Source organism: Hippopotamus amphibius, chromosome 7 (assembly GCF_030028045.1).
Source record: "Hippopotamus amphibius kiboko isolate mHipAmp2 chromosome 7, mHipAmp2.hap2, whole genome shotgun sequence".
NCBI lineage: Eukaryota > Metazoa > Chordata > Mammalia > Artiodactyla > Hippopotamidae > Hippopotamus > Hippopotamus amphibius.
In genome coordinates, this window is record NC_080192.1 from 143,045,868 (window position 1) to 143,069,255 (window position 23,388).

Consider the following 23,388-nt stretch of genomic DNA (forward strand, 5'->3'; position numbering starts at 1 on the left):
GGCAAGGCAGTTTCAGTTGGTTAACTCAGCAGCTCAGTTTTAATGAGGGCATCAAAAAGTTCTATTTTTTGTTCTGTTTAGCTTCCGCTTTGCCACGTCAGCATATCGTCTGTAGGCTGGCTCCTTTTATAAACTGGGCTTATCATATGACAGTAGCAAGTGTTGTACTTTAAGAAGGAGAAAGCCTTTCCAAAAGCTCTGTGTCATGTTTCATTGACCAGACTTAAGTCTTATGCCTGCCTGTAAGCCGGTCACTTGCAAGGAGGACAAGGCCACAGTGACTGAGGTAGAAGAGTCAGGCTCCTCCCTGTGTGTCTGCCTTTTATAAGGGAGAGAACTAGGGTTCAGAAGTAAAGCAGCTTTCTTAAGGTCACACAGATAGGAAGAGTAAAAAGTGATGAGGCCGTTATTCAAATCTAGGTCATGTCTGTCTGGATTTTATTTGCATGTATATTTTTCTGTCTGAAGATGTTCAGTGAAACCCATGCAGGGACCAGAGCACTTACAAGAATATCACGCACATATACATTGGCTTAAACGTCTGCTTTCCTCTGCTGATGTGTGAACTTGAAAAATCAAGGCTTTCTCCATCACCCTTGCCTGCAGCCTAACTCAGAAAGAAAAGAAAACAATGAAAAGTTTGGTGTGATTTGGTATCAGTTGGGAATACGTTTTGTTGCAGAAAAAAAACACCACCTGAGATTTTCTCTGGACTTAGGTTATTCAGAGCCAGTGTAGCTGCCCAGCGGTGTTTATTAAGGAAGTGGGTTTCGTTCTTGTTCTGCGGTGCTGTCCTCCTCTTGTTAGCTTGCGACTTCGTGGATGCAGGATGGTTGCTGCAACAGCCATTGGATCCACATTCTGGGACGAAGGAAGTCACACGTCACCAGCTGCATGTATCCCCTCTTCTTCTTTGATTCTCACAGAACGCTCTCATTGATTTTTGACAAACTCGTAACTAATCTGTGGCTGCCATTCGACCATGATTTGGCAGAATTAGACTACACATTTTTCCAGTTCAGAAAAGAAGTTACTCACATCACGGCCAAACACATGTGGTTCCATTATGAGTGTCAGTTGATACTTTTGTTTACATCCATGAGTAAGTTGAAAGTGAAACGGTGAAGATATATGTTGGCACGTCACTCTTTTTGTCCATCGTGTGAGCAAGAGCAACCTCTCGCCGAATCGAATACTAGTTTTTGAATACCAGAAGAATAAGGTTTCCTTTTTGTTTGTCTGTTTTGTTTTGGCTATTCGCAATGTAATGGCTGCAGGAACAATACACTTGTAAACGTTTAGCGTGCATTTTTGGCATCCTCTTCATTACTTCTAATTCAGGTCAGCAGACTTCTTCCATGAAGGGCCAGGTAGTAAATAGTGTAGGCTTTCAGGGCCAGGCAAATGTTGCTGCAACTGTTCAGCTCAGCTGTTCTAAGTCAAAAGCAGCCATAGACAATATGCATGTCCAGGGGCATGGGTGTGGTCAAATAAAATTTCATTTATATAATAACAAGCAGGGGGCAAGATGCCTCCTACAGGCTCCAGTTTGATGATTCCCTAGTTTCAGCAATCTGTAGTGGTTGCCAATTTTCAAGGTGTAAATACTTCCTCTGTGGTGGATTTAAAGCTACTAACTTGATGCCCCTGAATTGGGAAGAAATGCTCAGTAGCTCACGATTATATACTGTTTCTACTGCACAGATACAGGAGCTGTACCTCACCTTGAGAGCACACAAAATAGTAAAGGCAAGAAGTAATTGAGACGTGATGAGTTTGAACATTTAATACCTTTGAAATATAATTTATTTAACTCTGTGTTTATGTCATTTAGATTTTAGTCATGGCTGAGTTTAACAACCCCTTTACAAAACTTCTTGAAAAATGAACAGCTCTCATGAGCCGGTATGAACCAGGTTGCAGCACTCCTGCGAACGGCCACCACAATGGACCGCACAGATCTGTACCTTCCCAGGAGCCTCAGCAGACTCCTGTGGACACGTCATAGGCAGAGCTGTGCCTCCTGCCGCCTCTGCCCACAGGAGAGGCTGGGAAATGGACTGTTTAGCCTTTGGCCTCTGTAGGCAAGGAAAGCAAGGGTGGAAGTGGAGATGGAAGTGCATGTGGAGAGAGTCAGCAAGAGTGTCTGCTGCAGTTCTGGTCTAGAACTTTGTCCATGATGTATGTGTATATGTTTGTGTGTGCACATACATATGAGTACATATGTGGAGAACCTAAAATGGGATTGCACACTTTTCTTCAGCTTACTTTTTCCACTTAACTCTGACTTTCGTTGTGTTTACATATAGGTATCCCTTTATGCACTGTTACTGAATGCTGTAGTGTGGCTTTCTATTTATTTTATTATTTCTATTTTAGCTAATGTTATTGGAGACATTTAGTTGGTTTTCCATTTTTATCGTGAAATACAGTACTTTCGTGAATATCTTTGTATGTGTCCTTGTGCATATGTGTGTATGTAAGTATTTTTAAGTATTAGGATTGACTTCTTACAGTGAAGTTGGCAAGGCAGGGAGTATGTGCAAATTCTGATGTGTGCTGCAGAATCACCTACCGAAAAAAGATGTTTGAAATGTCATCCCTGCCAGCTGTGTTTGAGAATGCCTGTTTTCGCCTCCCAACCTGGATATTATCTACTTTTAGACTTTTGCCAGTCTTAGTAGTCTTTTTTTTATTTTTTATTTTTTAATTTTGGCTGTACTGTGCACAGCCCAAGGAATCTTACTTCCCTAGCCAGGGATTGAACCCATGCCCCCTGCAGTGGAAGCACTGAGTCTTAACCACTGGACCACCAGGGGAGTCCCTACTTTTAAACTTTTTCCAGTTATAGTGGATAAATATTATCATTCTGATATGCATTTCTGGGTTATTATTATTACTTCCTGATCATTCTTTATTGTGAATCTATTTTTCTAAGTGGACTGGCTGCTATGATTTTTTTATTCTATAATTTGCTCATTCATATCCTTGTGCATTTTTTCACTTGAAGTCTTAATTTCTTTCCTTGTCGACTTGTAGAATTTCTTTATTAGGGATATTAACCTATGTGTAGTAGACAATTTCTGTTACTTATTTAATTTTCTGTCACCTGTCATACAGAAATTTCCGATAATTTCTGTATAATAATAGTCACACTTTATCTTTGTGGCATTTATGATTTTTGTCATGCTTAGGAAGGTTTTCCCAGTTCCAGAAATTTGAGGATGTTCTTTTTTGTTTTATTCTAGACTTTTGACTGTCTTTTTCTTTACATGTAGCTCTTTGCACAGTCTGACAGGGTTTTTGTCCGTGTGTGTGGTGTGAACTGGAAACCTATTCTTATTTCTGGAAGGAGAGCTAACTTGTTAAACCTCATTTGCCTCATTCACCTTTCCCCCACTAATTTTATTTGCCAGCTTTATAATAGACAAAACTTTCAGTTGTGCAGTGAGTCTTTTTTTGAACTTTCTTCTCTGTGCAGTTAATCTTCTGGTCTGTTTCTGCATCAGCACTACATTATAAATCATCATGACTTATTCTTTTATCTGGTAGAATAAGGCAAGTCCTCCTCCTCATGTGTTTGTTTAGTTTTCCAGAAGACCTTGCAAATCCATTAGTCAGGTTCCACTGAAAGCATTGTTGGGATTTTGATTGGCATTGTGATGCTAAATTTAGAGATTTGAGGAGAGGACTTTAGGATCTGAGGACTCTAACATTACTTGAATTTTCAAAATAGGTCTAAAGGCAAGTTAATTTATACTAACACATATACCTCTTCTTTCCCACTTCAAAAACTTCCCTACGCTTTCCCCCAAGAATGACTAGTGTTTCAAGGCCAACAAAGTACTGAATGTTTTGATATTTTTAATGTTAAGAAAGCATCCTTTCCCCTTAGTTTAATAAGTTCTGTTTGTTTTGTGGAAACATTATTGAATGTTGTTAAATGCCTTTGTATGTGTCTGTTATAACTGTTTTTCCCCTTTGACTAATCACTAGGATGATATATCTTACGAGTCTTCCTATATTGAGTCATTCTTGCATTTATCCAATAAGCCCAGTTTGATCGAATTATTTTAAATTACAATTAGCCTTAGTCTGCGATACTCTTATTAAGGAATTGTTTCAGTTACCTAGTGCAGCATGACACACCACCCCAAATTTAGTGGCTTAGCAATGATTTCTTACTGTTTCTCATGGTTTTATGTGTTGAGTAGACTCAGCTGGACAGTTTTTGCTTAGAGTCTCATGTGGTTGTAATTAAAGATTGACTGGAACTGCAGTTATGTGAAAGCATGGCTGCTTGACATCCAAGGAGTTTTCCTTCTAAGGCTGACAGTTGGTGCTGGCTGCTGGCTGGGAGATCAGCCGGGTGATTGACAGGAGCACCGGCATGTTACCTCTGCCCGTGGGCTTGGGCGCGCGCAGGTGATGGCTGGGCCCGGAGACGGCGTGCTGAGGACAAGCATTCCACGCAATGTAGGAGGAAGCAGCAAGACTTCCTCTTACCTAGCCTGGACATTTCAGGGGGTCATTTCCATTGCATTACTGTTGGTAAACCACGTTATTTAGCCCAGATTCAGGGGGAGGAGAATTACAGTCCACCTCTTGGGGGCGGAGCTTACGCGCGCAGTAGGGAGGGTGGGTACCGGGGGCAGCAATCTTAGGAGCCGTTCTGTCCTCTGGCCCCCGCTGTTCACAGTCATCCCTCATGAAGAATACTCTGACTTGGCTCCCAGGACCCCAGTCTCCTCGCATTAGGGCATCAGGCTCAAGACCTCTATCTTGTCATCTGAGTCAGGTCTAGAACAGATGGGGCTTCATGGCTGTGGTTCCTGAAGTGCAGTTCTTCTCCGTCTGAGGACCAGTAAACTAAAGAGGCGAGTCTGGGGCCCCGGTGGACCCAGTGTGCAGTGGTGAGCAGTGAAAGGAGAACTGTAGTCGACCTTTCTATTCAAACGGGGGGGGGGGGGGGGGATGCAGGTCACTCCTCAGCCCCCGGCCCAGAGCAGTTGTGAACTCCAGACAGACACCTGTTATCACCTCCTTGATTAGGGCCCAGACCTGGTCCCTGCCCGTGATTCTGTGTGGCTCTTGGCTTCACCCTCTGGACACTTGACTCCATGCCCTGAGCTCTCCTTCCTTTTTCATAAGAAATAGCCAGATTTTGTGTTTGAATAGTTTTCTTAGCCTGCTACCCAACAGTAGGTAGTTGGGCACCCAAAGATCTGTTTTCATTTTGAGCTGTCTCCCCTTCAGTCCAATCTCATGTAACTCCCTTAAAAATGAGGTGGGCTCTTCCTGTGTGTCTGATTATAATCCCTGCGGTGGACAAAGGCTGCACCCGCAGTTCTCTTAGACAGACTCCTTTTCGCTTTGGTCTGAAAGTGCTGTGGGACAACATCCTTAAGGGTCTTAAAAATGTTTTTGCCTTGCGGAGAGTCTAAGAGGTATACCCTTAAGAGTCTTAGAAACTCTTTTTTTTTTTAAACCTGAGAGGTTCTATACAATTGTGTCCTTAAATCTTCCTGAGGTGTCACCAAGATTACTTTAAGAATATTTTGCTGACAGGAAAGACTATCCTGAGCCCTTTCTGTTTTCCTAAAGTTTGCTCAAATCCTGAACATTTTCCTTTTCAGTTCATTTCTCTCTACCCGTACCTCGTCGCATGCATCTAAAGAACCCTTTTGACACTTGTGTTGGGTACTCTTGTTGTGTCCCTTGTTACAGCAGGCAGCAGTGTTCCCCGGTTTCTGTCCCCATATAACCTGGGTTGCCTTTCTCTGCTTCCAGTGATAATTTCCTTCCTGTCCTTCAGGTCTTCACTAGCAATCTCCTCGAGACCTTTCCTGCTGCCACCTGCCACCCATCCTAAAGCCAGTGAGTGCATTAGGTTTTTCCTGTGGCTGCAGCCTGGTTTCACTTACCAGTTTCTGTTCTGATTATGTCACTACATCAAAATGCAGTGGCTTAAAACAAAGTGCTTCTGATTCTGTGGGTCAGTAATTCAGGAAAGGTTCAACTGAATCAATTCCTCTTTTTCAACAGACGTCAGCTTCACGTAACGTATCTGAAGACTTGGTGCTCCCTAGCACCTCTCTCTCTGATTCTCCCTTCCTTTGGAGCCTCTACATGGGGTGGTCTTGGGACATTCATGACAAACAACTTCCAAAAGGCAGGAAGGAGAAACTGCCAGGCTAATTATGGGCTGCCCCTGAACTCGCAAAGTGTTACTTCCACCATAGTCTCCTGGTCAGTGCAGTCAGAGGGTCAGCCCAGATTCAAAGTGGGTAGAGAAGGAGACTCTTCCTCTCAGTGAGAGAAAAGAGGGGCAGGTTGTAGAAGAGCGTATGAAGCGGGGGACATTGTTGCAGTCATCTCTAGAAAATGCAATCTGCCCGTGATTTTTAGCAATTAAGTTAGGTTTGATTTCTCAGTGTTTTCTGTAGGAGTGAGCACATGTGCCATTTTATCAGATACGAAGCTATCAGACATATCCTACCTCTGTAAGTCATTCGAATTAGGAAGCTTTCCTCCCTTTTTTCTTTGCTAGGAATAATCCAAGAAGATCAGAAATACCTATTGGTCTAAAGTTTGAAAGGACCTTTTCATAAAACCTCCTGAATTGCCTGCATGAGAAGTTTAAGGTTTTAACTTAGCCAAATACATCGTTTTTTTCCTGTTGACTTCTTCTGTATTATATTTGTTTAGAAAGTCCTTTGCCAGTTTGAGAATGTTTGAATATTTATCTGCAGCCCCTATGTGTTTTGGTTTGTATGTTGTATATATAATTCTTTAATCCATCTAGAATGTTTAAATGAACATACAGCTCCCTTCCCACCCAAGTTGTTAACTAATTAGGTGAGAATACATTCATTCCTGCTAATTTGCATTGCAGCCTTCATTTTATCTATTCTGGAGTCTGTGGATTTCTGTTCTCTTGATATGTAAATTCTTTTCCCCATACTATGTTCTTAATTATTGTAACTCTCTCCCATGCATCTTGACTGAAAATTACTAAATGTTCATGTTTATAAAATGTGAGTAAATACCACCTGATCCACACTAAATGTTTATGATTTTAGACGATTGAGTACAAGTTTTAAAAATCCTATTAAGAACTTGTCTAGTGTATATTTCAGTCAAATATTTTTGTACTAGATTTTGTTTTCTAGAAAGGAGGAATAGTACTGATACCAGTATTCACCATATTCAGTTTTATGCTGTGAGCATCACCTTCAGATATATAATTTCATGTATGAAAGTTTCTCAGAGGGAAAAAATGAACAAAGATAGAAATTAAATGCATTTACCGTTGAAGATGGTACAAAATTCAAGTAAACTGAAGCAGGCACTAGTAAAGAGTTTTTATAATTTATTGAAGAAAGCTATATGTGGAGTAGATCTGGTGATGATTAATTTTTGAACCATATCATATAGTTAATACATTAGTTTAAAATGCATTCTTTAACAAAGTGGATCTTTTTATGTCACTAATGTGGCTTATTTTTGTTTTCCAGATACTGTTTTGTGTTTGCTCTGGGATACCTCACAGTGTGCCAGGTTACTAGAGTCTATATCTTCGATTATGGGCAATATTCTGCTGATTTTTCAGGGTAAGATGAAAACTTTGATTCAATGGCCTGTTTATTCTAACATGGTGCTTAAGGGACAAAATATAGTTACATTTAGTAGTTCAAATGAAAAGCTCTCTTACTTGAAAACTCTTTTATGAATTTGTCATTTTTCTTCTTGTAAATGATCTTTTATAGTGCTATATGTAATTCGCAAAAATAACCTGTTTTTATAATTGATTTATATAAAATTTCTAAATAGAGGCCAGTTAAATTTATTGTATGGCAGTCTGATATTGAAAGCATTTTCTAATTCTGTTAGAAATTTCTGTAATCACTTATAACGATTGAAAATCAGCCCCTTTGAGCCTGCATCCTTGCTACCCTCCCGTTTCTTCCCTCCCTCCTTCCTCTCTCCTTCCTTTCCCCCCTTCTTCTCCCTCCTTCCCTTCTTTCCTTTCTTCCTCCTTTCCCTGGAGTCCGTTTTATACAGTATCTTCTGTATAACATCTCATTGCTTGTTCATTCTTCTTAGCACCCTGTGGGACTTTCTTTGGACTGAAGGTCCTCGGACTAGCTTTGTCAGTCTGAATTTCCAAGAGAAGGCACTTGAACATGTATTTTACTTCTGTGCATTTTACTTCTATGGAATGTTTTACATTCTTATATTCAGTATTCTACTGAGGGGTAGAAATAATTCCTGGCTTTTATTCCTTCAAAGGAGATTTAGTTCCTCCTTGGTACTGGATGGGTCTTTTTTCCCTGTAACAAAACTGAATATCTATTATGAGATAAATGCAGTCCAAGTCCTTATGAATGAACTTGCTCACCATCTGTATAAGGGGACACCTGCTAACACCTGGGTACCAGATGGGGAAGTTGAGGATAAACCTCTGTAGTGTTTATGTCAAGCCTGACAGCTTTCTTTATTGAGTAAGATACAGAAGACCTGCTTTTAAGTCAGTCTTGAGTCATCTGGACAGGATAAATAATGACCAGTAAATCCAACTAAAGGATAAGTAAGTAGAGAAAATAAAACAAATGATATCTATGAAAAAAATTATTCAGCCATAAAAAAGGCCCAAAGTTGTATGAGCTTAGAGAAAAATCACTGATATAAAACAAGAGACTTTCAGAAGTTGAAATATCTTTTTCTCCATAATGAGATCGAAGTGGATTTTACTTTTATTAAACAGATTTTTAAAATAGGCTTGGATGAAAGGAGACCACATGCAAAAGAACATAAAACCAAGGCAAAACAAAATTGACTAAATACACTAAAAAACTAATTGGTCAAATTAGCAATATATTGAATAGAATTGAGAAATACACCTGGCATTTAGAAGGGATGAATAGATGCTGGCGATCTAGCTTATAAATAATAGGAATTCTTGGAGAAAAAGCCCTGTTGAGCAAAATCAGTAAATATATTGGGCCACCATGAAAATCTCGGTGACCTTGAAGAGGTAACCCAGGCCACGTGCTGTCATCCTAGTGTGATAAAAGTAAGAACCGGCTGCTTATATTTTTAAACTGCCAGATTTAATAAGTAATCTAACAGGGTGGAATTGAATGTGTCAGCACGGATTGTACAAGTACGAATCCGTGAGACCCCGTGTTTGCTGGAGCCTCAGAACCCCTCCTTCGTTTTGATCTTAGTCACCACCTTTCTTACTTCCCTTACCTGCTATTCTAAACTCTGGTCACGCTCTAGCTGGGCGTGGGCTAACTGCTGTCGAAACAGCAACATGATTTCAGTGGCTTCACACAATAAAAGTTTATTTCTCACTCACAGTACAGTCCGCTGAGGAGGGGCCTCTGATCCCCACAGTCATTTAGGGAACCAGGCTCCTCCTCCTTGCGGCCCCACCTCTTTCAGGGTCTCTGGAATCCTGTCCATTAAGTTGACGCTTGCACGCGCCTGGTAGTAAATTGAGCAAAGAGAGAACATGCCAGCCCACCACTGTTTCTCCCATTCTGTTGGAAAAGACTAGTTATGTGACCACACAACTTAGAGGACAGTGCACATTAAGAACAAAATGCATGTGACATGGCCTTAAGTATTTTACTGAAATTAAAAATTTTTCACTTAAATATAATTTAAAATACTTAAGTGTGTCGAAGAAAAACAACATAGTGTTTTAAAGATGGGCAACCTGATGTAAAACTCCCAGTTTAACATGTAATTTTTATCCATTAGGAGAAAACATCTGACCATAATCAGTGAACTGATAAAGATTAGACAGAAACAAATGAGCTCAAGGAGACCATCCTGGCCAAACTAAATTAAAGGACTCTTTTTTTTAATGGGCGCAGAAGAGAAAAGAAGCATTTAGAAGCCTTGAGTGTGTTATAACACATGAGCAGAAAAGATCCTGACTTGGTCCTAATTAGGATAGAGATGGTAGCCATCCAGAATGTTGGCTCTCTGAAGAAGGTAGAACTGAATAAAGCACCATTCTTTGTGCTAAGCTGTCCCGTTGCCCTGAAGTTAGAAGCACAGGAAGTGAAGCCAGGCTTTTTTACTGAGGAATCGCATGGGAACTCTTTTGTACAGGGCAATGTTACTCGCTCGAAGTGTAGAACACTGGTATTGTGTGTGTGTGCATGTGTGTGTGTGTGTGTGTAGATAGATTCAAGATACATTTAACATGTCGATTAGATAAAAGGGACTCACCTCTTAATAGAAGCTTCTTTTTACCGAAAGGTTGAAAAGTTAGGTTCTTAGCTTTCATGTTGGCTTCACAAGATAGGTACAAGAGAAGTATAAAATAATTAGCTTCCCTTTATATCAGCAATAACCGGTTAGAAAATATAATAGAAAAAGGATTCTAGTTTCAAAAGCAATAAAAACTACGAAATATTTAAGAATACATATAAAAAGAAATGTATGGACCTCTGTGTAGCAAACTATGAAACTTTACTATAGGATATAAAAGAAGACTGACAGTAACAGTCAGTACTGTAAAGATGGTCCTTTTTCTCTAGTTAATCTGTAAGTGTAACGCTCTTCAAGTGGAGGTTTTGAGGGGACTTAGACAAATTGAACAGTTTCTCTAGAAGTGTTTGAGAGTAGCAAATTCAGTATAAAACACATACTGCCTGCAAAGCAGCCGTCATTTAAATATTGTAGGACTGATGTAGGAACAGCCAGATTCAAGAAGCCAGCGTAGAGAAACAGAGCCACGGATCTGGGAAACAAATGTACAGAATAAAAATGCTGGGATTATAGGTCAGGGAGGAAAGCCCCTCTCCGTATTCAGTATTGAGACCGAACAAGAAAGGTAAATGCTTGCCTCCTTGTAGATGGAAGCAGAAACCGGTTTTTGAGGGGGCAGGAAGATAATGAGTTCCGACGGGAATATGTTGATTTTTGTGGCGCTGAAGGGTTGGTTAAGTATCCACCGAAAAGAGACATATATGACACAGTTTCCGTTCAAATCAAGAATGTATTTTAGAGCTAACCAGATGGTATCAGATGCTCAGTAAGTATTTTATGACCGGCTGCCCCTGTGCGTTCATTGAGCTGAGATGTACGGAGCGTGTGCTGTACGTTTGCTGAGTGCTAAGTACGTTTGCCGGTGACAGTCTTGTCGCGCAGAAGGGAGGGACCGTTGGTCTGATAGCTTCATCCTGTCTCTGTACGCACTGAACTGAGTCCTGGGGGCCCCTTCTGCTCCTCACCGTCCCGGCCCTGCCGCGCGCAGCAGCAGTGCTGTAACAGGGTGATGTACAGGATGCAGCCCGGCAACCGCAGCGTTCCCATTCCTCCCGTTCCACCCTCTGGGAGCGTCTCCCGACACCTTGACCTACATTTGGGTGCGGGAGGCCTTCCTCCTGGCTGCCACTGATACAGTTCAAGTTACCGGGAGTGAACAGGCACGGGTCTGTTACCTGGCTCGGTGTGTCTGTTCCCCACCCTACCTGAGCCTTTCCCCCGGGTTTTATGTCTGTTCACAAAGCAGTGTGGTGTAACAGTAGTGTTCAGAAATCTGCAGTGTTCCCTTAAGACTCTACGAAGTGGGTCACTGGCCTTCAAAGCCCCCACCGTGTGGCCCGGCCTCGCCGCTCAGCCCGTCTGACGCCGCAGCCGCTTTCACGTCCTCGTACTTCTGCCCATCGGGTTCTCTCTGCCGGGAACACCCTTCCCAGCCCGACCTGCGCATCCGGGCCCCCCTGCCCTCGGAGACCCAGGTGAAGCGACTCCTGTCCGAGGTGTTTGCTTCGTTTGAAGTTGTCTCTCATCGCTCTGCACGTTTCCTCAAATGTCTGCTTTGGCGCTACACACTCTTCACATAGCTACTCGCGTACCTGTGCAGCTCCTGTTTCAGCGAGGAGGTTCCTGCAGAAACAGCACTTTACAGTCAGTTCCCGCAGCCCTCAGTGCCTTCTGCGGACCAGCAGGCCCAGTACTTACTGAACGAAGGTTTCGTCAGACACCTGCTGTGCCTACTGTTAGTGGCATCTGTCCTGTCGCTGCTTTATTGCATCCACACAGCGGCTTTATTGTCCCCGTTTTATAGATGATAATTCTGGGCGGGGAGTTAAACAGCTCTCTTGTCTCCACGGTTAGTAAGCAGTGGAGTCGGGACGTGAGCTGTTTCCTGAGTCACGTGTGCACCTGTCTCCCCCATGTCTCCGCCCGGTCGTGTCGGCGTCGCGTGTGAGCCGGCGTGATGCGGAATTCCCGGCTTCCCTCCCTGTGCCTCCTGCTCTGTTCTCAGCCAGCTCCAGCCTTCTCTGTGTCCATTGCTCTGGTCAAAACCTTTGGTGGCCTCAGGCCTCAAACCCGTGTCTGCTCATTGTCAGATCATCGCCACTTCCCTCTGTCTTCCCCGCCAGGAGATGCTGGAACCCACTCCACCCGGCCTGCGCTGTCCCGCTGGTCTGGGCTGCGTCCTCGCCTGTCTCTTAGCCTCACTCCGGTGCCCCACAGCCCTTTCCAGCCAGAGCCGGAATATGCCCGTTTAGGACCAAGTCCGTTCCCTGCCTGTCCCCCCGCAGTTCCTAGTCTCTCGCGGGTCACAGCGCGCGTCCTCACAGCGCCCTGCAGGAGCCTCTAGGTCTGGCCCCTGCCACTGTCTGTCCCCAGCACCTGTCCCTGTCCCTGCTCACCTGCTGCAGTCACATCAGCATCCTGGCTAGCCTCCCAGCAGGCCAGTCACACTGCTGCCTGGGGGCTGGCGAAGTTGCCTCCCCGGGGCTCGCTCCCGGATTCACATTCTCTGTGACACGTCACCCCCGGGGGAAGCCAGTCCTCACCCGCATCCTGGCACTCCCGCTCCCTGTTTTGTTCTTCTGCTCAGCACGTAACAACAGCTGGCATACGGTGTATTTACCTGTAAGTGTGTCTGTTCTCCTTCCCTCCCCTGTCTTGTTCACAGCTGTGTCTCCAGCACCCGGTGCCTTGGAGGTGCTCACTAGATCTTGCTTTCCGAAGGAGGGAGTAGAGGGAATGGATGGATGAATGGATGGATGAATGGCTCAGAAGCCTTTTCCGTCCTCTCTCTCTGTGCATTCCTTTGGCCTCAGGTCCATGGGGTTTGTTGGTTTCAGCGGGTTTTGCTGTTGTGGAGGAGAGTGCACCTGTGTGCTAGATGTGCCTGAGAGTGGAGAAGTAAGTTTGCTCTGTCGTCAGGCACTTGTACCCTGGTGGCAAACTGACCTTTTACCTAGTAGGTGCGCGTAGTTGCTTTGTAGCATTAATACACAGGTATCGTGGAGCTTAGCATCTCCTAGAGATGGGGGAACAATCCAGAAAGTGATCGTTGTTTTACGGCATTCATTCTCTGATAATGTTTAACTACAGTTTGAGCTTCACTGTGTGATAGAACTAAATCCTATTATTCTCATTCTTCGTAGAGAAAAAAAGTGCATGTTTTAGTTAAAATACAAAGTTAATTTGTATCCTTTTTAAAAAAAAATTATAAGAAGTCTAGAGTTTTTTAGTTCTTTACATCAGATGGGTATTTTTTTTTTTTACATTACCTGAAGCTCTTTCATCAGTTGAAGTATTGATTTTGAATAGCTAGATTGCATATTCTTCCCTATTCCTAGCAGAGTGCCGGGGGAGAAAGTCTCTGTAGCTCCACCTAAATCTAGCGAGCTCATCGCACAGAAGGTCCAGGTGGCTGGATCCCGGCCCCGACCTCGACCTTGAGAGATGGAGGCGTGGAAGCCGAACGGTCCTCCCCCACCCCCCTCGCAGCCTCCACCCTCGGGAAACGGGAGAGTGTGATTCACGTCAAGTTGTCTCAGACTTTCTAGGACCAGGAAGGCGATTAGATATTGGATGCAAAGCAAACAGGTAGTTAACATGTCAATAAAGGTGTAAGTGAAAATGGTGTGAGTCACTCTAAGTGTCGCCACCCAGGTATTTATGCACAAAACACACTGTTAGGAAAACCCACGGCCGTTCATTTCTCTGTAAAGCACGGGGCTGTTTTCATTTGGGAGTGTCTTCTCCGTGCACTAGGTGCTGTGCGATGCGTGAGGCTGCCTGCTCCCCGTCACTCTGCTCTGTCTCCCGGTCAGGCTCAGGCCTGTGTTGGACTCCTCCGGCCCCCTCCCCTCTGGGTGACTCTTCTGAGCTTTCGTCAGTCTGTGGATGGCCCCGTAGTACTTTTTAACTTTCCTTCGTAGTCGCTCTGTAATAGCTTTGTGTTCTGTCATTTGACTCTCACACTAGCCCCCCGACCCCAGCCTGTGACAGGCCGGACCGAGGCTGTGGAACGGCCACCCCTTTACAACCAGGGGAGATGCTCTGGGTTAGTGACTGTCAGTGGAGGAGGCAGAAAAGTGATGTGAGACGTTCTCTCGAGGCAGTCAGAACTCGGCGCCGAGTGCGTGGCAGGTTCTGAGGCTGCGGAGGTGAATAGGGCAGTGCCCTGCTGTTACGTAGCCCATGGGTTTTGTGATGACAGAAAGATAAGCCAGTAATTTCAGAGCAGTCTGGCAGCTGTTTCCAAGCACAGAGGAGAGAGGACAGGAGGAAGGGAGTATAATCGACCCACGCAAGGAGTGATGGACCTTGACCGGATGCTCAGAAGATTCGGTGTATGTGGTATTTTAGAAACATTAATTCAGCACACATCCCGCGCCGGGCACTGTGCTCGGCCTGGAGAGTCCGCGCTGAAAAGACTGTGAGCTCCTTATCGCAGGGACCTTCTAAAGAGGGATGACAGATTTCAAAACACAACCATAATTGGATAAACGAAACGCCCATGAATATGAGAAATTCTTTGAGGGAAACGAGCAGGAGTCTGAGATGAAGTGAAGGGTGTGTGTGGCGTTTGGGCAGAGGCGCTTCCTGGGGTAGAGCTGCCCCCAGGCCTCTTGTGCAGAGTGGCTGTTAAGCAGAGACCTGAAGCAGGGGACAGGCCAGCCTTGCAGGGCAGTTCCAGGCAGGGCAGTCTGCGTGGAGGGAGCAACGTTTGGAGAGAGTCTGGGTGTGTGGATCTGCTTCCCGCCCTCTTTCCACCTCTATTAGGGGACATGATTCTTGGAACCACCCCGTCCCCGAGCCTGCCTCACTTCTGTGAGAGCCTGTGTCCTGCACACCTGCTAGAAGTAGAGGTTGCATGGTCCTGCCAGGGGACCACTGGACACACGAAGGGCCACATGTTTGCCTTTTGGCAACGTCTGATGTGTATGGACCTAACAGTTTAGTATGTCACTGAGTTGATAATATAAATTTAATAAGTATTTTATCGGTTGTTTTTATGACTTTTTAAGGTGACGTGAGAATTAAAATTCAGAACCGATGGGTATTTTATCATTCATTTTTGAGCTAAACTATGAAGAGAATTAGGCAGGTGAGAAAAATGATCCTCCTCCCCCAGGAAAATGGAAGTGATAAGGCATTTTTATAATCCTCAAAGGCATGTAAAGTATCTTGCGAAGTTAAAACGGCAGCTGGGTGGTGAAAGCAGCCTGGGGGGTAGATTAGCTGAGGAATCATTTCATGAGAGTAAGTGGTGTCTGTGCAGGAACTGACTTTTAAAGAAACCCGAGAGGAATCCTCTCTTGCTAGCACTTTGCGTTTAGGAGCAATCACCATCTGAGAGGTTTCCTAGGAGACCTTGCCTGTCAGTGAGGACAACAGGCTGGAAGTTCTCAGGGCCCAGGGCTGTGCATCTATGCCAGTGGTTGGACCATTTCAAACAAACCCTTAATGGCGTTGCTGACATGGTGAGAAATCACCTCCTTTCTTTACATGTTTAAAGATGCTGGTGGTTCTGGTGAAGGTGGCCGTCTGTGCTCTGAGCAGTGGGCAGGGGGATGGGGTGGGGGAACTCAGGGTCTCTGTGGTGGGTCTCAGCCCCCCTGCTGCTCCCCAGCTGTGATGGACCTTCCTGGAGAACACGATTTCCTTCTGTTTTTATGGAGATTCCAAAAATATAAACGAGTAACTTAGGGTTAATTATTTTTAATACTAATATCTGTAAACTAATGTAAAGGATAAAAGTGTAGCCCAGTGGTTTTTCTCATGTGGATTTTTTTTTTCCTTTCCAAGTTATCCATTCAGTTAGAGATTATGAAATATGGGAAAACGATGGCCGTTTTCTCACTTGTGACACAGATTTAAAGTCCTCTCTGTGGTGTGCGGCCTGGTGTGTGTGTGTGTGTTTGGTGCTGCTCTGGGCGTTTTCACAGCTCTCCCCACTGCCAGGGTGTGGCCTCCTGGAACAGGGACATGGGTGTGGTTCTTTCTCTTTCCCCCCTTTCCCTCTTTCTGTTTTGCTCCACATCTCTTACCCAAACTCCTTTCATTTTCCACCTATTCCCCTTTTCCCAGGCGACTTACTCTCTGTCTTGAAATTCAGCCCTGAGGCGAAAGGCAGCACAGAGTGTTGAAAAGAACTGAGTGAGGATCAGGAGATGGGGTCCCCTCTGTGCCTGTGTGGTCCTCAGCCCTGGCCTCAGGCTACAGGCGGGAAGGAAGGAGGCTGCATCACTGCTCACACGGGATTTCCTTTAGGGGCTGAGCCTTTTCCTAAAGCCAGGGACAAAGCCCAGATTCCCGGTTTCCCGTACCTTCCCCAGACACAGCAGCCCTGGAGCTCTCTCTTTGAAACCCCTTGGGGCCTTTTTTTAATGTGAAAACATTTCAGGATTTGTAGTCATATAAGCAGAGTAAACTCATATATCCTAAGTATTATTTTAAATTTCTTCCTTTAAAATACTCCTGTTTTGTTTCCTCACAGGCCAATGATGATAATTACCCAGAAGATCACTAGTTTGGCTTATGAAATTCACGATGGTAAGAATTTGGAAATTAAGTTTTCGTCACTGAAAAAGTGACATTCCAACCGTCTTTTGCTTGAGAGATTACCTTACCTTTCTGCTCTCTGTTAGAGGAAGGAAAGAGGTGGAGGTAAGATAGGGAAAATATTTAACTCTGCTGAAGGTCACTGACGTGTGCTTGTTTTCTTTCACTGTTTATTGTTAATTTTGCATTCAGTTCAGTGACAAAAAGTAAAATAGTGTGAGTCAGTCATGTGACTCACATCAGTGGCAATTTGAAATATAAAGAAAATAGACATTTGGTCTAAATCGCTTTATTAATCCCTGCTTCATCTCTGTTTACATATTTTTTAAAATTTGCATGTTTGCCCCCTGACGCTTATACACACACACACACACACACACACACACACACACATTTACATATCCTCTTAGTATAGATAATTATATATTCTTATTCTGTATCCTCAGCAAATGGACATCCTGCCATAGCAGATGCTAGCAGTCAGGACCCCAGGTCCTAAGAGTTAGACTGTGGTTTCTTGAGGGACTGAAGGTGTATGCTCTGTAGGACAGTCATTTGTTTGGAGCCTGGACGGGTTTCCAGCCTCACTGTATCCCTCACCCGCCCTGTGCCATCTGCCCGAAAAGAACCACAAGAATTTGGGAAGCCTGTTGTTGCTTCATAGCCCTCCTCTGGTGTTTCAGTTGGGTGTAAGATTTAGTAAGTTGATGTGTAATCATAGGTAGCACTCTCCTGTTTGGCAGAAAGGTAGAGAAGGGGATGAAGATGATATATTGAGTTCAGTTTCATTCACTGGAGTCACGTAGGAGTGGGGAAATCTTCTCTTGCTTTGTACTGTCCATACCATTGAGGTCAGTCATTAGAATCGTCCAATAACAGAAACATTTTAATGCCTCCTTTTTGAAAAGCCATCGTGGGCTTCCTAGGTGGTTCAGTGGTTGAGAATCCGCCTGCCAATGCAGGGGACACGGTTTCGATCCCTGCTCCAGGAAAATCCCACATGCCGCGGAGCAACTAAGCCCATCAGCCACAACTACTGAGCCTGTGCTTTAGAGCCCGTGAGCCACAACGATTGAGCCCATGTGCTGCAACTACTGAAGCCCACGTGCCTAGAGCCCGTGCTCCACAACAAGAGAAGCCACGGCAATGAGGAGCCCGCTCACCACAACCAAGAGTAGCCCCCACTCGCCACAACTAAAAAGAAAGCCCACGCATGGCAAAAAAGACCCAACACAGCCAATAAAATCAATAAATTAATTAATTAATTAAAAAAAACAGATGGTACAAACAATAAAGCAAAGCTTTCATTAAAAAAAAAAGTTACCACGTTTACTGTTAAGTGTGCTAGTATCGGGGAATTTTTAAATGTAATAATAATTTCCTTCAGAAAAAAAAGTCAAATTAGTTCCCCAACACGTGTTGTTTATCTTACCCAGAGCCAGAGACATCTGGTTACACGATTATCCTTTCACACAATTGAAGCTTTGTTGTGAAGAGAAAGGAAGGGAGTAGTTATACCAAACAGTTATACTGAAGTTGGGATTCTAGCATGAATTTCAAATGAGGAAAGCGATGAAAGTGTCAATAGGAAGAAATACCATTCTTTTCTTGGGAGAAATCATAAATTTGCCTAGTTTTGATAAACTGCCTATCTTTATTTCGCAGGGATGTTTCGCAAGGAGGAAGAACTGACTCCGTCACAGAGAGATTTAGCGGTAAGGTGCGTGACTTTAAATCGTCTCCTGCCGGGGTTCACAGTGTCCCTGCCAGGGACACACACTTCCTCATGGCCAAGGCTAACTTGTCCTCCTAGAAGCTCTTAGTTCATGAAAACCAAACCTTCCCTCTGCGCACCTCCCGCCACCAAATCTGGGTGGGCTGGGCTAGGCCTCCCTTCTAAGACTCCCACGGCATCATATAGTATGCTCCTCCTGTGTACCACGAGGTTATCTGTCTCTCCTGCGAGGCTCTGAATTCCCTGAAGACAGGAAGATGGTTTGGTCTTCATGTAGTAATTACAAGTATAATCGCAGCTACCACTTATAGACCAGTGACTTGATGGCAGGTACCAGGCTTAGATATGTTAACTCAGCACAGAGATGCCATGTTTGGAGGTAATGAAGAACCAGCAGGATATTCTCATTGTTATTTGAGGAATTCGTTTTGGGATAGGCTGCTTCAAACGTTTATTGTGCGTCCTCCGTGGACGCATCTGAGGAGTAGTTTAATTTCTTGGCAGGTCCTGTCTTCGTCTAATATGATTAGAGATCAGATACTCATTTTACTTAAAGAAAAGCTTCCTACAAGCACCTTATTTCCTGTACATCTGGACCTAATATACGCATGGCTGTCAGAAGCAGGAGATCGTTTGCGTCGTAGGAAGGCCCTACCCTAAGCGCTCACCTTTGATCCCGGGTCGTATGTCTTGAGAATCTTCTTATGTTTTCCTCGTCTTTAAAATTATTCTGACAGCTGATTCACTTTGTTGTACGGCAAAAACTGGCACAACAGTGTAAAGCAATTATATTCCAATAAAGAGCTTAAAAAATTATTGTTTTGATATTCACTATAGCAGGTCTTAATATAATCAGTAAATACGCACTTGAATTTGTTTAGTTGACGAGCGGTTCGTGTGCTCTGTGCTCTGTGATCTATATGAGTCCTTGTCCATCCCAGGAACTGCTTGTTAAGAGACACTCAACCCCGGTCCCCCCTTTCCCACCCACATGGCCACCTGGCAAGACCCCAGACCTGGTTACATTCAGCTCTCCACCTGCCTCAGCAGCGGAAGAAGGCAGTGTGGAAAAGCATCGTCTGGCCGAGTGGACGCCTTTCGGATGTGTTGCCCCAGATGTAAAATTCTGGCGCTCAGTATTGCCCACCGTTCTCCTTCATTTGCCCGTCCTCTCACGTGCCAGTTCTCTTGTAGGCTCGTGAACAGTGTCCTCCTCTCTCCTCCCTCTCCCAGCCCTCCCTCCCCCACGCTCACGTAGGGTGGTAGCAGAGTTTGTTGTTTGGAGAAAATAAGGCAACTCTGCTTCATTCTGCAGCCACCAAACCTCCAAGCTTGCCTGTGTCTGTGACAGAATAGTCTCCTCTTTCCCGGGCCGAGTATTAACCATCCACAGTCCAGTGCAAGGCCAGCTTTTCACTTCAACACTCAGTCCAATTGCTGCTTCTTTTTTTTTTTTAAATAAATTTATTTATTTTATTTATTTATTGGCTGTGCTGGGTCTTCGTTGCTGCACGCGGGCTTTCTCTAGTTGCTGAGAGCGGGGGCTACTCTTCATTGTGGTGCGCAGGCTCCTCATTGTAGTGGCTTCTCTTGTTGTGGAGCACGGGCCCTAGGCGCGTGGGCTTCAGTAGTTGCGGCACATGGGCTCAGTAGTTGTGGCTCACGGGCTCTAGAGCACAGGCTCAATAGTTGTGGCGCACGGGCTTAGTTGCTCCGTGGCACGTGGAATCTTCCCAGGGCAGAGCTCGAACCCGTGTCCCCTGCATTGGCAGGCGGATTCTTTACCACTGCGCCACCTAGGAAGTCCCAATTGCTTCTTGAGTACAAAACGCAAGGGGTTTGCTTCTTCAGGTATCCTGTCTTGTGCATCACCGCTCACCATTTCTCCTGCTCTGTGGGCTCGTTCCCACCAACTTAAAGGAAAAAAATCACCTTGACCCCATATCCACGTCTAGCTTCCACGCCATGACTCTGCACTCCTTCAGAGCAAGACTCCTCGAAGGATTTGTCTCTCCTTATTTCCTCATCTCCAGTTCTCTCCTCAACCCACTGCAGTCAGGTTTCTGCCCCCACTGCCCGTCTGCTACCATTCTTTCAGGGTTGCCTTTCATCTTGGTGGATTTAATGGTCTGCAGGCTGCTCAGCCTCCGGCACCACGTGACCCTGTGGCTCACTCAGTCCCTGAAGCGCCTTCCTCGTTTGCCACCTGGGCCACCACATGCTCCTGACTGTCCTGCAGCCTCACCGCTACTTCTGCGTCTTCTTTGCTGAATCCTCCTCCTCGACCTCACCACGAAACATCCCTGCGCTGCAGGACACATCCTTGGACTTTCCCATCTTCCCCAGGCGATCACGTGCCTTCCTTTGGCTGTGATACCACCCGCACATTTGAAGTCTCCTCCCTGCGTTTATATCCCCTCCCAGCCTCTGTCCTGGGCCCCGGCCTGGCTGGTCCACCTGCCGTTGCAGCGTGCCTCCTCCTGCTCCCCACCCCCATCTCTTCTTCCACCTGTTGCTTCCCTCTCAGCTGCAGAGACTTGGGAAGACTTCCCTTCTCTTACTGCAAATCCACCTCACCCTCAAGTCAAGTGAACGCTTCCTCTGATACCTGTCTGCCACCCGGCCTTGTCCTCTGGCCGTGACATCCGACCGTCTCTAATCTGGCTGGCCTCTCACCACCGTTCCTGCTGACGTCACCGCAGCCTGACCCCGCTCTCTACCTGGTCCGCAGTCAGAGCTTTACCAGCTGGTCTCCGTTTTCTCTCTTGCCCTCTGGGGTCTACTCTCCGCCTGGCAGCAGAGATTCCTTTACCACGTGTTGGATTATATTATCACCCTCCCCTGATGAAAGCCCTCCCCATGTGATCAAGAATAACAAACATCTGACCACCCCAACAGGCCCCACAGGGACCCGTAGCCCCTCCCCTCCCCCATCAGCCCAGCCGTCACCACACAGCCCTCCCTGCCAGCACCCTGCAGCCCTTGGCCCTGCTTTACTTTCCTGCATCACGTGTTGCTCTCTGCTGTTATATAATGTATTTATGGGGATTGTACCTCTCCCTACCCCCCAAGTGTCAGCTCCGGGAGGGCAGACCTTCTTCTTGTTTATCATTATGTCCCCATCGCCTCAACAGCAGTTCGCCCTGGGGCTGATCGTGGCTCCCGGGAGACGTTTGCTATTGCCGGCGATGTTTTTGGTTGTCGCAGAAGGAGAGGGGTGGTGCTACTGACATCTGACAGGTTGAGGCCAGGGATGTTGCCGAACATCCTTCAGTGCGCAGGACGGTCCCCTTCCACAAAGAAATATTGTCCCCAAATGTCAACAGTGCTGAGACTGAGCAGCTCCAGTCTAGGACAATGCACAGTTGATATCAAGTAAATATTTATTGAGTGAAGAACAAATCTTCCATTTCATTGTCATAAATAGGGTATTACCGTTATACTTAGTTCTCATTTCCTACCACATATTATAGTCATCTGCTTCTTTCTTAACATGACTTGTCGTTTGATGTGACAGTGGAGCCAGAAATGACTTCCAGCAAGTTTCATGATCCAGAATTATCCCCCGTCCTTGCAAATTGTGGTACATAGCTGTGGTAGGATGGAGCTGCACCTTGATAACCTGGCATTGTTTTGGTCTTGAAATAAGGGGTGTTGGAAATGGGGCTCTGTTGCAAGAGCACAAGGGGCTCTTTGGCAGCTTTGTGACGACGGGGCACCTGCTGTGGTGTGTGAGGCGGAGAGCAGGTGCTCTGTTGCGGTGTTACACAGAAAGAACTACAAGAGAAAATCTGCCAGAAACCTTTTGCTCTCATCGCTTTTGAGCCCTCAAGAAAAAGTACTTAAGGTTCCAAACACTTTTAAAGTAGAAAAATAATTCAGAAAAAAACTTAGAGTTTTGGCTAAGTGGTAACCTAGCTGAGTGCAGTTGGGCCAGAAGCACTGTTTTCTCTTTGTTGTTGTTGTTTTTAATAAAAACACATGTGAGGGGGTTCTGTCGACTCCTCTTGGCCACAGAGATTGTGCTTTTTTAGGAGATCACCTGTCATATTAGAGAGGAAGACGGGGCTGTAACATGTTCAAGAGGCTGCTTCCCGTCTCCAGGTGTAGTTGTTCTTTTATTTGTGGTAGTTTATAGCTGTCAAGCAGACTTGACAGATGGAGTTGGTTCTAAAAAATAAATAAATAAAAAACACACTTCTCAGGCCTTTCCATGATCATGTATGTGGTCTGCATAGTCTCCTGTGCTATTAACTGTTTTTCTCCAGGTTACCTGCATTGAGAACTGGGATGCTTGGTACACGTTAGATACCGCGTGCCGTTTGACTGACCTGAGAGCAGTTGAATTAAAAATGTTGCAAGACATCCTTGATTCCTTTCTCCCTCCCGCCCCGCATCCGGTCCATCAGCAGACCCAGGGCTGTCCTGCTAGAGTGTACGCAGACGCTGCTGCCCCGCAGCTCACAGCCTGTCACCTGCCCCTGCAGATCAGCAACCTCCTGCCTGGCCTTCCCAGCTCCACCCTCCTCTGTCCACACACTAGAGGGATTCTTTTGAAACGTAGGTATTTTAAAACCCTGCTGTAGTTTTTCAGCACATTCAGAGTCAGATCCAAAGTGCCCCCGCAGCTTGTAAGGCAGCCCTGCGCTGCCTCACCTGGGCTCGCCGACTCCCTTCTGCCTCTGTCCCCGGCTTATGCCTCCAGCCACGCCAGCCTCCCGGTGCTGGACCTGCCCCCGGGCCAGGGGATTTTGCCCTCGTCGTTCCCTCTGCCTGGAGTCCTCGTCCTGGACCGTCACATGGCTCACACA

General features: G+C 45.4%; 1 protein-coding gene across 2 annotated transcripts in view; it reads left to right on the plus strand.

Moving 5' to 3' along the window:
• MBOAT2 (membrane bound O-acyltransferase domain containing 2) overlaps positions 1-23,388 on the plus strand; it is a 109,208-nt gene that overhangs the window by 71,417 nt on the left and 14,403 nt on the right. Inside the window, exons 4-6 of one of the 2 annotated variants that reach the window (XM_057743227.1) lie at positions 7,518-7,613; positions 16,778-16,833; positions 18,508-18,562. In XM_057743227.1, coding sequence (XP_057599210.1) covers positions 7,518-7,613; positions 16,778-16,833; positions 18,508-18,562 — 207 coding nt within the window. Of the gene's footprint in view, positions 1-7,517; positions 7,614-16,307; positions 16,438-16,777; positions 16,834-18,507; positions 18,563-23,388 lie in introns of those variants that run through there. The other variant, XM_057743228.1, reaches the window with a different exon arrangement.